We start from the raw sequence: 13,801 nt of genomic DNA, 5'->3' as shown, positions 1-13,801 counted from the left end.
TAAATAGCATGTTTAAAATATCTCATAGTACTTTACAGGAGAATTCCTGGGGATGTTTAAATGAGAACACTATTTTTACTGTCAGTGTCAGTGAGTCACAGGATCATAAGAATTAGGGCAAGAAGTTGTGACTTATCCAAGGTCACTCAGGTCATGAGCTGCCAAGCTAGGATTTGAACTAAGTTCTTCTGACTCCAAATCCACTGTGGTTTTAATTTTTTTCACATTATACTACACTGCCTGCCTCTTTATTACTATATCTGTTAAAAATTCAGGACTTCATTATTTGAAGGAAATTAGACTGGGGTGTGTGTCCAAGCTAAAATATAGAGTATGTGATCTGACTTCAGTCTGATCTCTCATCCAATTCCAGAATCGCTCATACAGTATTTTGGACTATACGTGCCCAGAAGGATTGAATGACCCAACAAGGCAGTTGGTGTTTTGGGGACAGAGTTTTTGTTGCTCTTTATTCTGAAGGGACTAAATATGCCCGTTTGTGGGTTGGGAATGACTGGACTTCATTATCTCTCAAGTCCCTTCTGGTTCTAAAATTCTAGTTTACAAATATTTGAACCCTTCTGTCATGCTACTCCCCGAGTCATCTCTCCTCCCAGATAAACATAACCAGTTTCTTCAACTGTTTTTTTGTAAAATACTTTTTCAGTACCATGGTTGCCTTTCTTTTGATACTTTGTAGTTTGTTTTTGCTACTCTTAAAATGTAGTATGCAAAATTGAACGCACATACAGAGTATAATTTGAATCTTTCCTTAGCGCTACTCAGCAGTCCAAGATCTAGGTTGTCAGGGTAGTTGAAGCCCCCCTATCACTATTCTAGTTTCCGTCTGCCAGTTTTGCAGTTTGTATCATGAAAGCACCACCAGTATTTTCCATCTGTAAGATTGTTGTTGGTCAATTGTTTTGACCTGACTCTTCATGACCCCATTTGGGGCTTTCTTGGCAAATATGCTGGAGTGGTTTGCCATTTCCTTCTCCAGTTCATTTTAGAGATGAGGAAATGGAGACAAACAGGGTTAAGTGTTGTGCCCAGCATGGCATAGCTAGTAAGTGTCTGGGACCAGATTTGAACTCAGGAGGATGAATCTCCTGGTTGCGCAGGACCAGCAATCTATCTACTGTACTACCTAGCTGCGCAGTCTATAGAATATGGCACTATTATTTCTTTTTCTTCCTCTTTTTATTCTAGTCTAAGATACTGTCTATCACACTTGCACTGTCTAATTTGTGGTATATACACCCATACACCCACACCCCTCCCATACACACACACATACACAAAATGTCTGTCTGTCTGTATATGTATATACATATACATACACACATACATATATATACATGCATATATTACACACATATATCCATATTGTGTATATATGTATGCTTTTCATTTTTGTGATGACTTTTGTCTTTACTCAGTCATTTCAAATCCTCCACCTGCAGAATGAATCTTCCCATGTGACAAAGAAAAACACTAAAGCAATAATATTCAATATCATGACCACAACTGACAACGTATATAATATTCTGTCCTTGTATATCAATACCTATCTGTAAAGATAAGGGAGAGGGAGTGTATCATTATCTGGCCTCCAGGAGTTCCTTTGGTCTCCAATTAGTCAGAATTTAGTTTCCTTTTAGAGATCTTTTCACTTACTTTGTTGTGTTTTTGTAAATATTATTCTTGTGGTTTCTTATTTTGCTTTGCTTAAGTTCATATAGATTTTCCCATTTCTCTGAATTCCTCCTATTCACCATTTCTTGCTGCACAATAATATTCCATTATAAATCAATTGATCTGTAAGGTTCTTTCTAAACATCTGCTCTATGCAAGGCATGGTGATAGGTACTGAGGAGGAAAAAAGGACAAAAACAAAATAGTCTCTGCTCTCAGAGAGTTTACTTTCTACCTGAATGAATGAATGAGCATTGATGGAGCAGTTACTATATCCTAAGCACTGTGGTCACAAATTGCAAAGTCCTCAAGGAGCTCACTTTCTAATGATAGAGATAACACAGAAAGAAAGTTTCAGGTGAAAGATGGAAAGGTCCCATAGTCCTAATAGGATGAAAAGCACATGGAGAGACAAAAAAAGTACAAGGTGATTTCAGGGAGAAGATATCAGGAAAGGCTATGTGTAAGAGATGTCACCTGAGTTGAACTTTGAAGGAAGCTGAAGATACTAGTAGGTAGCAATGATGAGGGACTATATTCTGTCAATGAAGGATGGAAAGTACAAAGCATGGAAATTGGAGGTGAAATGTCTATTATAATAGTCTAGACTAGAGGTGATGAGGGCCTGAACAAGGGTAGTGGGCGTATGAATTTAGAGAATAGGGTGGAGAAAAGAAATGTTGTTTGTGGAGGTGGAATCAATAAGTCTTAAGCTGCTGGTTGAATATTGGAGATGGAGACAGATTGCAAACCTGAGTGACAGTAAAGATGGTGGTATCCTCCTCAGAAATGGTGAAGTTTGGAAAAGGGTGATTTTGGAGGAAGGCTGAATAGTGAATTCTGTTTTGGATGTGTTCAGTTTGAGACGGTTACAAGACATCTATTTGGAAATGTCCAATAAACAGTTGATAATGCAGAACTAAAGCTCAGGAAAGAAAGAGTAGGGCTGTATAGAAAGAAGTGAGTCAGACATTTTGTGTAGAGAAGATAATTAAATCAATGGGAGCTAAATAGATCAACATTAGAGAAAATATAGAAGTCCAGGACAGAACATGAGGAAATACTCAGACCTGGAAAGATGTACACTGATAGTGAATCAATAAAGAAAACTGCATAGTGGCAAACAGATAGGAGAACCAAGAGAGAACAGAGTCCAAAACAACAGTAACCACACACAGGCACATGTATACATGTGTACACATGCACACACACACACCAAAAACAAGACAAAAAAGCAAAGGAAGAGGATGAAAAAGAGGAAAGAATAAGAACTGGGAAAAAAAGTTGTGTGTGTGTTCATCCTTTGTTGTCAGGAAAAGGTTAACATTTTTAACAATGACTAGATCTTTAATTTCTTTGGAGAGAAACATTTCCGTTGAGTGATAATGTGAAAAAGCCAGATTGTAAAGAATGGAGAAATAAGTGAGAAAAAAAGTAGGAATTTGGCAGTGAAAGAGAGGAGAGATACAGAATAGTGGCTTAAGTATCAAACATCCAATATATTTGTTTGTTTTTAAGGATGAGGGAGACAAGCATGTTTGTAGACAACAAGGAAGGCGTCAGAATATAGGGAGATTGAAATGAGAAGTAGTCATTGTTTTAAAGGGAATCAACTGGAAAAGAGGCTTAACCTTGGTGAGAAGGGTCACCTCCTCTTCAGAGACTAATGGAAAGGGATATGGAATAAGGAATGATGTCAGAGGGGATGGGAGAAAAAAGGTGGGGGAAAGGAGATACCATGGTACAGGTATAGTGCCTTCATTTTCTTAGTAATGTATTAGGCAATGTGTTCTGCTTAGAGCAGGGGTTTTTAACCTAAGGTTCATGTATAAATTTCTGGATGTCCATAAACTTGGATGGGAAAAAAAATCCAATTTTATTTTCCCTAATTTCTGACTGAAATTTAACATTTCTTTCAATTATGAATGTAGGCAAAAAACGTTATTCTGAGACTAAATCCACAAGTTTCACCAGACTCTGAAAAGATAGAGCATGATAAAAAATAAATTAGGAATCTTTGGCTTACAGAGTGAAGAAGGGGGTGGGGTGAGAGGCTGGAGGAAAGAAAAAAAGGTTTGTGATAGGAATATGATACAGACTCCATTTGGTGGTGTGGGGGTGGGGGCAGTATATGAATTGCCTTGTGGCAGTGCAGGCCCATTTGAGACAAAATAATAGAAATCTGTTATGGATCCACTCAGCATACTATGAGACTTCCCCAAGCACCATTTAGCAGCATGCAATTGGGAGCAGAGAAGGCACACTGTGGAACAATGTCACATATCCTCACCCGTAGGTGAGGTCTTTAGTTTCATTTTCTTTTGATTTTTAAAAAATGGTTTTGTATTCATTTAACATGCTCATCTGAGGTTGTTGTAATTGACTCTTCACTGTCTCTCATCCAATCAGTTGCCTAGTCTTCTTAAGACTACCTGGACAGTATCTTCTGTACCCTTCTCACCTTTCAGGTGTTCTCATAGGTTGCTGCTCTTTTTTAAGCCTTTATCACCTCTCTCCTAGGTTATTACAATATCTTCCTTATCAGTCTTTATGTTTATGTCTTAAATTTATCCCCTCTTCCACTCATCCTTCACATAGATGTGAAAGTGATGTCTTTAAAGCACACATTTGAGCATGTCACTCTTTTTAAAAAATCTGTATTGGTGGAGAGAGTTTCTGTATTAGCTAAATCACAATTTCAGACCAAGCAAATTCATGAATCAATGACTAAATAAATGCCATTTTCGATGAATTACAGTAAACTGCATGGTAAGGCAGACTGTGGACTGTGTTTGCAATATCATATTCATTTGCTTGAATAGGCCAATTGGTATGAATGGACACAATGGAACACAAGCATATAAAGAAAGGGAGAAATAAAATAGAGTTTAGTAAATAGCACAATGAAATCAGAAAAATGGAGCTTGTCATAATATTATCCTGAAAGAGGAAAAGAAAATATTTAAGTGATAAACATTTTAGCAGATCATGGTTCTGCTCTGAAGGTGGTAGATAGTTCATTTGATTATGCTTAATAAAGAAAAAAATGTGATGACTTCATTAAATTGGATGGTACCTGTGTTTCTTCTCTCATTAGGACCCCAGAAGTAAGCACAAATTTAAAATCCACACATATGGAAGCCCTACATTTTGTGATCACTGTGGCTCACTGCTCTATGGACTTCTACATCAAGGGATGAAATGTGACAGTAAGTTTTCCTTTCACATCAAAGGGGTCTATTAGGTAATGAAGTCATAAAACAATGAATTGTTTCTGTTTCAAGAGGAATTGCTTCACTCTCAGGTTGCAAAAGGTCCCCTAGGAGTATTGAGTTATGAAGAGCATATTCATTAAATACTTAAGATGTGCAGTGGGGCCGCTAGGTGGTGTGGTGGATGGGGCTTGCAATCAGGAAGATTCATCTTCATGAATTCAAATATCACCTGTGACCCTGGGCAAGTCACTTAACCCTGTTTGCCTTAGTTCCTTATCTGTAAAATGACCTGGAGAAGGACACAGCAAACCACTCCAATGTCTTTGTCAAGAAAACCCCAAATGGGGTCAAGCAGAGTCAGTCATGACTGAAACTATCCACCAACACTAATGGGATGTACAGTGGACAATACTAGTTAGTGAAAGATTAAAAAAAAAAAAATAAAGGAGCTTACTATACTGACACCAAAGTTAGTGTGGACACCTGATAGACTTTTACCCTATTGCTGGTCAGGACTTCTGGTCCATCATTCTCACAGTCAATCATCCCTCAGTAGAGATTACAAGTGTGCACCATCATTCCTGGCTTTTTATGTTTTTCTACTGGCTCAAACAATTTGGAACATGCCAGAGAAAATCAGCAAATTTACAAAGTTAAAAAAATGTATACTCTCTTGAGATACAGATGCAGGTGCATGTTCTCTGAGGTAAGTAGGATCCTTTGCATTCTACTGATAAGGCTGAGCTTTTTTCCTGTGTATTTAAAGTTTAACTTTTTTATATGACATTGTTAATATAGAGAGTGAGCTCAGTCACAAACTAAATTGAAAAGGGCAGAACCTCTGGTGCTTGGAATTTCAGACTTATTAAATTAACTCGTTAATTATGAGTCAAACAGACCCCCTTATTTATATACAAAGATGGTGCCCTTTAGTTTTTTTAACCAAATAACAGAATTTGGCCAGATAGCTTGATATCTCTCTTTTTTTTTTTTTTTTTAGCAAATCAGAGTCATCTGTGAGTAGGTACTTCCACCAGCATAGATTCCATTGCCTCTGTGCCTTTGTAAATAAGTTCATTAGTTGCTAAGTCCTCTCCCTCTCCCCCCAAAAAATTTATCCCTTAGTGGTTAGCTTTCTAATCATGAATCTCTCAAAGCTTAGCTAGGTTAGTCATTAGATGATGGTCAATCATTGAATCTATATCTAAAGAATTTCCCAACTTTGTACAGGCTGTCAGAGATTATACTTCAGTGGTGGCACCTTTTAAAACTTGGTGTCTCCTCTAAAACTTGATCACTTATTTGAGTCAACCTCATAGAAGAGTTTTAAACCTTGGCTGTTCAGATGAAAGTAAGCTTTTCATCATGTGTATAACCAGACATTTTATCACTCTAGATTCCACATATCTTTTCAATTGAATTCTCCAAATAGTCATTATTTGCTTTCAGGTACCATGCTGGTGCTAAAATTGCAAAGATGAAAAATGGGATAGTCCTTGTCTTCAAGGAGCTTACAGTCTATGAGGAAAAATGTACATGTACAAGCACAAACATATACAATACAATAAAGGCAAATTAGAGTCTCAAAAGAAAGGAAAAAGTATGCTTAAAAAATGAGAGTGAGATCATTTTCACCTAGCACGTATTTTAGAAGTTTTCATAGTGGTTGACTGATCCCCATAGAGGAAAAGAAAGGATTTTATTTGGTGATGATGGGAATAGGAGTATATTATAGATAAATGGAGTAGATTGTACAAATGCACAAAGGAGGGAAAGTATAAGGTTATATAAGATTAAATAACAGAAGTCCTTTTGGGCTGGAACATAAAGGGTATATTATCTGAAGGAGAATAATAGGTAATTAGACAGGAAAGGTAAGTTTGAACTAGATTGTGGAGGACCTGAAATGCCAAATTAAGAATTTTTCATTGATGGAATTAAGGTGTGATTCTTTCTCAGTGAATAGTCTCCTTTTAAGTAATTTAAATATCATTTACATAGAGCCATTTATATTATTAATCTGCCCGTACTCTTTATTCTGCTACCCAAGTTAGTTTTGCACTATTAACAGCTGTCATTGTTGACAATCCATAAAGTAGTGTCCAATTGGGAATTAAGATTATTTAGCAAGATGATACCAGAGGAGTTTAGGTCATGAACCTGATTATTTCTTCTCCCATGAGTTCCAATTATTAACTCTTCCCAGGATCCTCAGCAGTAATTTTTTTTGTGAACTCCAAAAACATATTGGTTACATATTATAGAGTAATTATCCCACAGATGATTCCAGGAGTTATAAAACATTCCTGCTAAGAGTCTGTTATGTGAACAAAGACATTACAGCAAATTTTCAAGTTGGAAGAAAACTAATTTGTCACTTCTGTTCAGAGGTAAGAACACAGTGAATATGTTGCTCCTCATGTACAGTTTCTTTGCCTATTTTTTTTTAATTTACAGCCTGTGATATGAATGTTCACAAACAATGTGTAATAAATGTTCCAAGCCTCTGTGGAATGGATCATACAGAAAAAAGAGGGCGAATTTATCTGAAAGCGGAAGTCACAGGTGAAAAACTACATGTCACAGGTAAGACATAATTGCATAGCAGAATTCCCCATAACTTAATGGGGTACTTCCTTGTAATCAGCTCATGTGTCTTACTTCCAGTTTTGTTTATGAATTAATATGTTTTCCAAAAAAGAATATTAGATATGTTCTATTCTTTAATTTAGTATTTCAAAGAGATGGTGACAGTTGATAAATATTTGTGGAATTGAATTGAATTGAATTGAATTAATTCAAATCAAGAAAGTTTCCCCCATGCCTGGAATGCTCTCACTCCTCATCTCTACCTCTAGGAATCCTTAGTTCCCTTTTGGGCTCAACTTAATTGCCACCGCCTACACAGCACCTTTCCTGATTCTCTCATTTGTTAGTGTCCTCTCTCTTCCTCTAAAATTACTTTACATTTACTTTCTACATATTTTGGAATTACTTTCTTACTTGTTCCCCTAGTAAACTGTATTTAGTTCCTTGAGGACAGGGAATGGGTTTTTTTTTTTATTCCCATGTCCCATTCCCACATTTACCATAGTAAGTTCCTAATTGATGCTTACTGATTTAAATTGAAAAAAAGGAGAAACTGTGTGACCCAGTTGCTAAAATGCCTTCAGAGAACACTTTTCTGAGAAAAACCATAACTTTCCATGGTCTGAAGGTTTTGCATTCAAAATTTCAATTGAGTAAACTCACCTCGGGACATTCAGAAATGAATGCATACATACATACATATATATACACATATATTCTCTCGCAAATGCTACATCTTATGTGGCATCACAGAGAATCTCAAGTAAATGGATTGTGCACTATAATGGACAGTGAGCTGAATTAGAGGAGATCTGGATTCTGATACTAGCTTTCCCACTAACTAGTTGGATGACAGTAGGAAAGTCACCTCACCAGCTCGTATTTTTCTCCACTAAAAAAAAATGAGAGGCTTCAACCAAAGGAACAATAATATTCCTTTTAGGTCTGAAATCCTGTGGGTCTGTGATATGCTAATAATAACCATAATCATAAAAACAAAGCAGACCTTTTATTTCATCGGTATAAGGAGCTCCTGATAGGAACCTGCAGCATTTCCTGAGAGTTGTCTGGGGCACCAAAAGGCTGAGACTTGACAGTGGTCACACAGCCAGTATGTGCCAGAGGTAGCACTTCCTGACCACATTCTGCCACTGTCTTTTACTTGATACTGCCTTTACATAGATTTTGTTTCCTTTCCATCCCCAGCAGATCTCTTTAATGTTTTGGACAACTTTATTTTTCTCAACAGTTGTCTCATTTGAGCTTCTGACACTATTCCCAAAGAGGATTTGATTCTGTGGGGAGCTAAAGACACTACTTTTGTGAAATACACTCTATACTCTAGGCACATGTCTATTGAACAATGTACTTTGGTTAATAGCTTGCTTTAATATTTGAACACCTCGAAAGACTTTCAAGTGCACTGATATGTGTGCAGTTCCTCCACCCTCAGCCCTCTCTCCATATGTGTAGATTGTTTTAGCAGTTACTGGGACCTAAAACCTTCACCCTCTCACAGCCAGCCTTCTGATAATTTTTACCTGTCTGCATTTGTCTAAGCAAGCCTTAGACAACCCTAAGTCCATCCCCAAAGCCTCTCTATCTGCATGGATCTCCTTAGTTTACCCTTTGCTTGCAGAGTCTTCAGAAACCCAGGGTCACCTCCACATCATCATGAAGACAGAAGGGGATATTTAGTCATATTGCTTCCCTGTTCTGTTACCTCAGCTGTGACTTGAAGACAGGAGGAAATTGGGTACTTGTTCATGGGGAAGCCTTACTGGGAGAGAAACTCCCTTAACACTTGAAAGTGGTTTTTCATGTACTCACCAAGATACCTGGAAGGATTAACAGAAGTTTTAATTTCAGAACTTCAGATAAGGTAGCTCATGTCTAGTCTATGCCTTAGCAGGGAGACCCTGAATCTGACTTCTGTACCCTTGTGCTGGTTTCCCTTCTTACCTCTCAGTCACAGCTTAAGTGATGTTCTTGGACTCTAGTTTGTACTTTAGCAGCTTAGATCTTTTCAGATGCAAATTGTGAGATATTCATACCATTGAAAAGACTCTTATCTCTTCAGGGAGCAAAGGTTTAAGTGAAACTAAGAATACCAAAACTCACAATGAACAGTGAGTGAAATAATTTATCTCACTTGTTCAAGTGGGCAGCATCCATAGAAATCTAAATAAAGGTCATCTGGGTTCCAAGTATATTCTTTAGAGACAGGTGGATATTTCATGAGGGTTTCTAGGTGGTACAGTAGATAGAGCATCAGCCCTGAAGTCAGGAGGACTTGAGTTTAAAATCCAGCCTCAGACACTGACTAGCTGTGTGACCCTGGACAAGTCACTTAACCCTGTTTGCCTCAAATTCCTCATCTATAAAATGAACTGGAGAAAGAAATAGCAAACCATTCTAGTATCTTTGCCAGGAAAACCCCAAATGGGGTCATGAAGACTTGGACATGACCAAAATGACTCAACAACAACAAATTTCTGTGAATGGATCTCTCACTCCTTCTTTGTACATAAGCATATTTAACATTACTTTTTTTCTGTAATAACTTCTATTAAATTGAGAACTAGTACTACTGGGGCAATCTAATCTGTAACTTTGGGTTTTCCATTCTCTAAGGGAATCATCAAGTTTACCTTATTTTGGAATAAGTTATAACTGATAATGCAGTGGATAGTCCTTGAGATCCAGTTTACCAGTTCAGAGCTACTGGGCCTTCCTCTCAGGTGCTATCCAAAAAGGTATACTTTCTTCCAAGGGGAACTGCCTTTCTTAGACCTTTCCTCACAGTGCCCTAAGGCCACTATCCTCAGGGTGCTCTTGCCATGATGCCTCTCTTGAAGGACCATGGTCTCAATTGCAGCCCTTTTGGGGATGAGTGCAAACCTTGTGGGGTTGAGCTCCAAAATGGTTGGGAGTGAAGTGGGATGCAAAACAGTGAAGGTCAAACCAACTGTGGGTACAGGTATGCTAGGAAAGGGTATAGCCCCAAACTTTTCTGAGGACTACTCCCATCCTAGCACAACTATACCCACAGTTAGCTTGACCTTTGCCCTGTTACTGTCTCACATCCCACATCACTCCCAAAAATTGTTGTCCCAGGTGAAAATATTCCTAGTTGCAGCTCCTACTGTTTTTCCTTCTCAAAACTCTTCCTTTGTGACCTCCACATTAGATGAGAGAACCAGTGGTCTCCCTGACCTTGTAGACAAACAAATCACCTTGTACAGAGAAACATGAGTTAAATTGTTGTGAGTTTCCGAGGCTGAGGGCCTGCCCTGACCTAACAAACTGTTTCTGACTGCTTATGCTTTTATCCTTTCTTCTCTCCAAATCCTGAAGTGAAAACACTTCAGAATACATTATCTGCTGTTTTATCAGAGTCAATTTGCTGTACCCTGGGATCATCCCTGATTAAGGAAAGCAAATATAAATGGAAGAGCAGTAGGAAGAGTTCATAGTAATGAGACTAAGGTCCTGCGATAGTGAATGCCAGTTGGCTACACATTTTTGTTAATTGTCTTGGCATCTAAAAGCTTTGGATTATTGTTGGCATGGTTACAGATATCATAGGTGCACTGTCAGGATATAATTCCATGGTTCATGTGGTATCCTACAGGCAGACATAGGACAAGAGTGAGGAGGTAAATGAGAGGTAAATGAGATCTCTTTTTAGTTGTGTTTCTGAATGTAGGGTGAAGTGGGTGGGAAAAGTGCACACACTGGACTTTGTACTCATTTACACTCATCATAAAAACAGCAACCTTATGGTGCTATCTGAATTTTCTAATCTTGTCTATGACTGCCAAGGGCCCTGACAGTTTCTCAGAACCATATCAAAGTGAACAGATGGATGAGGACTGAACATATAACTGAGAGAAATTGTGAGGCACATTTCAAAGGTCAAAATCCATATTGAATATAGTAATGTTATCTATGGTGGAATCTAATTTATGACTTACTATCATAACTTATCTTAAAGGGACATAGTTTCCATTCATTAGGTTGTCCACATACTTTTAAAACAGAAAAGAAAGCTAGCATTATTTCAGAATGACCACTGGGAGGAGGAGGAATATCTACCACTGTCCCTTCTCCCTGCCCCCAACCAACCATGCGCTGGCTTAGCTTTTCTTAAGGCCCTACCCCGTGCAGGTTAGGCTAGCTTTTCTTCAAATGACATTGAAACAGGCCTAGAGACTTGGTTGGTTCAGGGAAGTAAGACTCAAACTATTGATATAAATTCCAGATTGTCTGAGAATGAAAGCCACCCCAGGGAGTGGTCTGGTGAGCTTCTCCTTGAGGCTTCCAACTGGAAGGACAGGAAGATATGGCTCCAGAACAAAACTAGGAAACCTTGTTCAACTCAATCAACTCTGTTACCTCAATAAATATTCTTGCCCTGCTCTGAATGACCTTCTTCTGCTCTCATTAACTGAACCTCCTTTGGTTAACTGCTGGATTATGAATATCTATCATTTTGTGAATATCAGACTAGTTTTATCCTCAGTGGACTGCTTCCCTTCTCATCCTAGTTGCATTAATTTTATTGATGTAGAAAGTTTTCAGTTTCATGAATTAACATTATCTCTTTTATTGTTCATAATCCTTTCTATTCCTTTTTTGCTTAAGAGTTTGCCCATAGCTGTGAAATGATATTATTGGCTTTTCTTTACTGTGTATGTGTATTAAAGATATTTAATATTCAAATCAAATATGTATTTGTAATTTTATTGTGAAGTATGGCATAGAATTTGGTCCAAACCTAATTTCCAAACTACTTTTGGATTTTCCCATCTATTCTTCTCATATAGGGAGTTCTTTTCCAGGTAATTTATGTTAGAGGTTTTCTAAAACACTGGGTCTCTTCTAATAATCGATTTTTCTATTGTTGTTGTTTTATTTTAAACCAGCACCACACGGTTTTGATGCTTACTTTTCATGATATAGTTTGGTGTCTGACTTCTCCCCCCTCATTCTTAACTTTTTTCATGATTTCCCTTGTTAGCAGTGGTGTCAACCTGAATAGAAATGGGGACCACTAAGCCATACATAAGGATCCCTGTGGATGACATAGTTAATTAGTTTTAAAATGTAATGTTATCTATGTTTTATTGTATTTTTTATTTATTTTCAAAATATTTCCAAATTGCATTTTAATCTGTTTAGGGACATGTGTTCAGCATCTTTGATCTATTTATCTTTTGTTCCTGGAGATGAATTTCTTATTATTTTGTCTATCTCTGCAAAATGTTCCTTTGGTAGTTTGATTGGTATTGATTGAAACTAAATCTATAAGTTAACTTTGACAGTTTTATCATTTTTATTATGCTAATACTCACAGTCATAGACACTGAGTGTTCATCCAATTATTTAAGTTGTTCTTTATTTCTTTGAAGAGCATTTTATTATTTTATCTTTGCGAGTGTTTTGACAAATTAACTCCAAGATATTTTATGAACTAAGTAGTTATCTTGAATGTGATTTCCCATCCTATTATTGCCTCTTAGTTTTATTTTAAGTATGCAGAAATGTTGTTAATTTTTATGGGTTTATTTTATATCCTGCAGCTTGATTGAAACTATTCATTGTCTCATTTTTTTCTCTGATTCTCTCTTTTTTAATTAAACCACCATGTCATCAGCAAAGAGCAATAGTTTTATCTTCTCTTTGCCTGTCTTTATGTCTTTAATTTCCTTCTGGTCTTAGTTTAATTCCTAGCATTTCTAGAACTATTTCAAATTATAATGGGAAAGTGTGAATCCTTGTGACATTTCTATATTTGTTAGGAAAGCTTTTAGTGTTTCCCCAAAGTATATAATGCTAGCTTTGGGTCTGAGATAAATATTTCTTATAATCTTTTGAAAAATCTTTCTACACTTATACTTTTGTTACAGTTTTTACAGTTAATTTTTTTTCTGAAATTAGATTATGTGGATGAGTCATCTCCAATTAGCTGTCTTTTTGAAGTTCTATGACTTTGCTTCATTTATTAACTACCTGCTTCATGATTGGTTGTGAGGAATTCACTCTATAAACCCTAAAGTTCTAAGTCAGTGGGAGCCGTTGTTACTATCACTATAATTACCTAATGTTAAGCTCGGTCTTATCACTCTGGTTTGGCTCCTTCCCATGTTATGCATGTTCTGATGATTGTTTGTAGGACAAGTAATTGGAGCTTTAAGCCAATTAAGTAAGCACTGGTTTAAAGTCAGAAGATTTGAGTCTAATGAATTATTATCTCATTTATTATGGCCAAGTAGCTTCACCTCTCTGGGCAGGAGGAT

At 37.1% G+C, this 13,801-nt stretch overlaps 1 protein-coding gene across 1 annotated transcript in view; it reads left to right on the top strand.

The window, feature by feature from the left end:
• Window positions 1-13,801, top strand: part of PRKCA (protein kinase C alpha) — a 484,269-nt gene that overhangs the window by 334,104 nt on the left and 136,364 nt on the right. Inside the window, exons 4-5 of the mRNA XM_072645482.1 lie at window positions 4,793-4,904; window positions 7,368-7,496. Coding sequence (XP_072501583.1) covers window positions 4,793-4,904; window positions 7,368-7,496 — 241 coding nt within the window. The remainder of the gene's footprint in view (window positions 1-4,792; window positions 4,905-7,367; window positions 7,497-13,801) is intronic.

The sequence above is a fragment of the Notamacropus eugenii genome, chromosome 2 (assembly GCF_028372415.1).
Source record: "Notamacropus eugenii isolate mMacEug1 chromosome 2, mMacEug1.pri_v2, whole genome shotgun sequence".
Taxonomy (NCBI): Eukaryota; Metazoa; Chordata; class Mammalia; order Diprotodontia; family Macropodidae; genus Notamacropus; species Notamacropus eugenii.
This window is presented reverse-complemented; position numbering and strand designations above follow the sequence as displayed.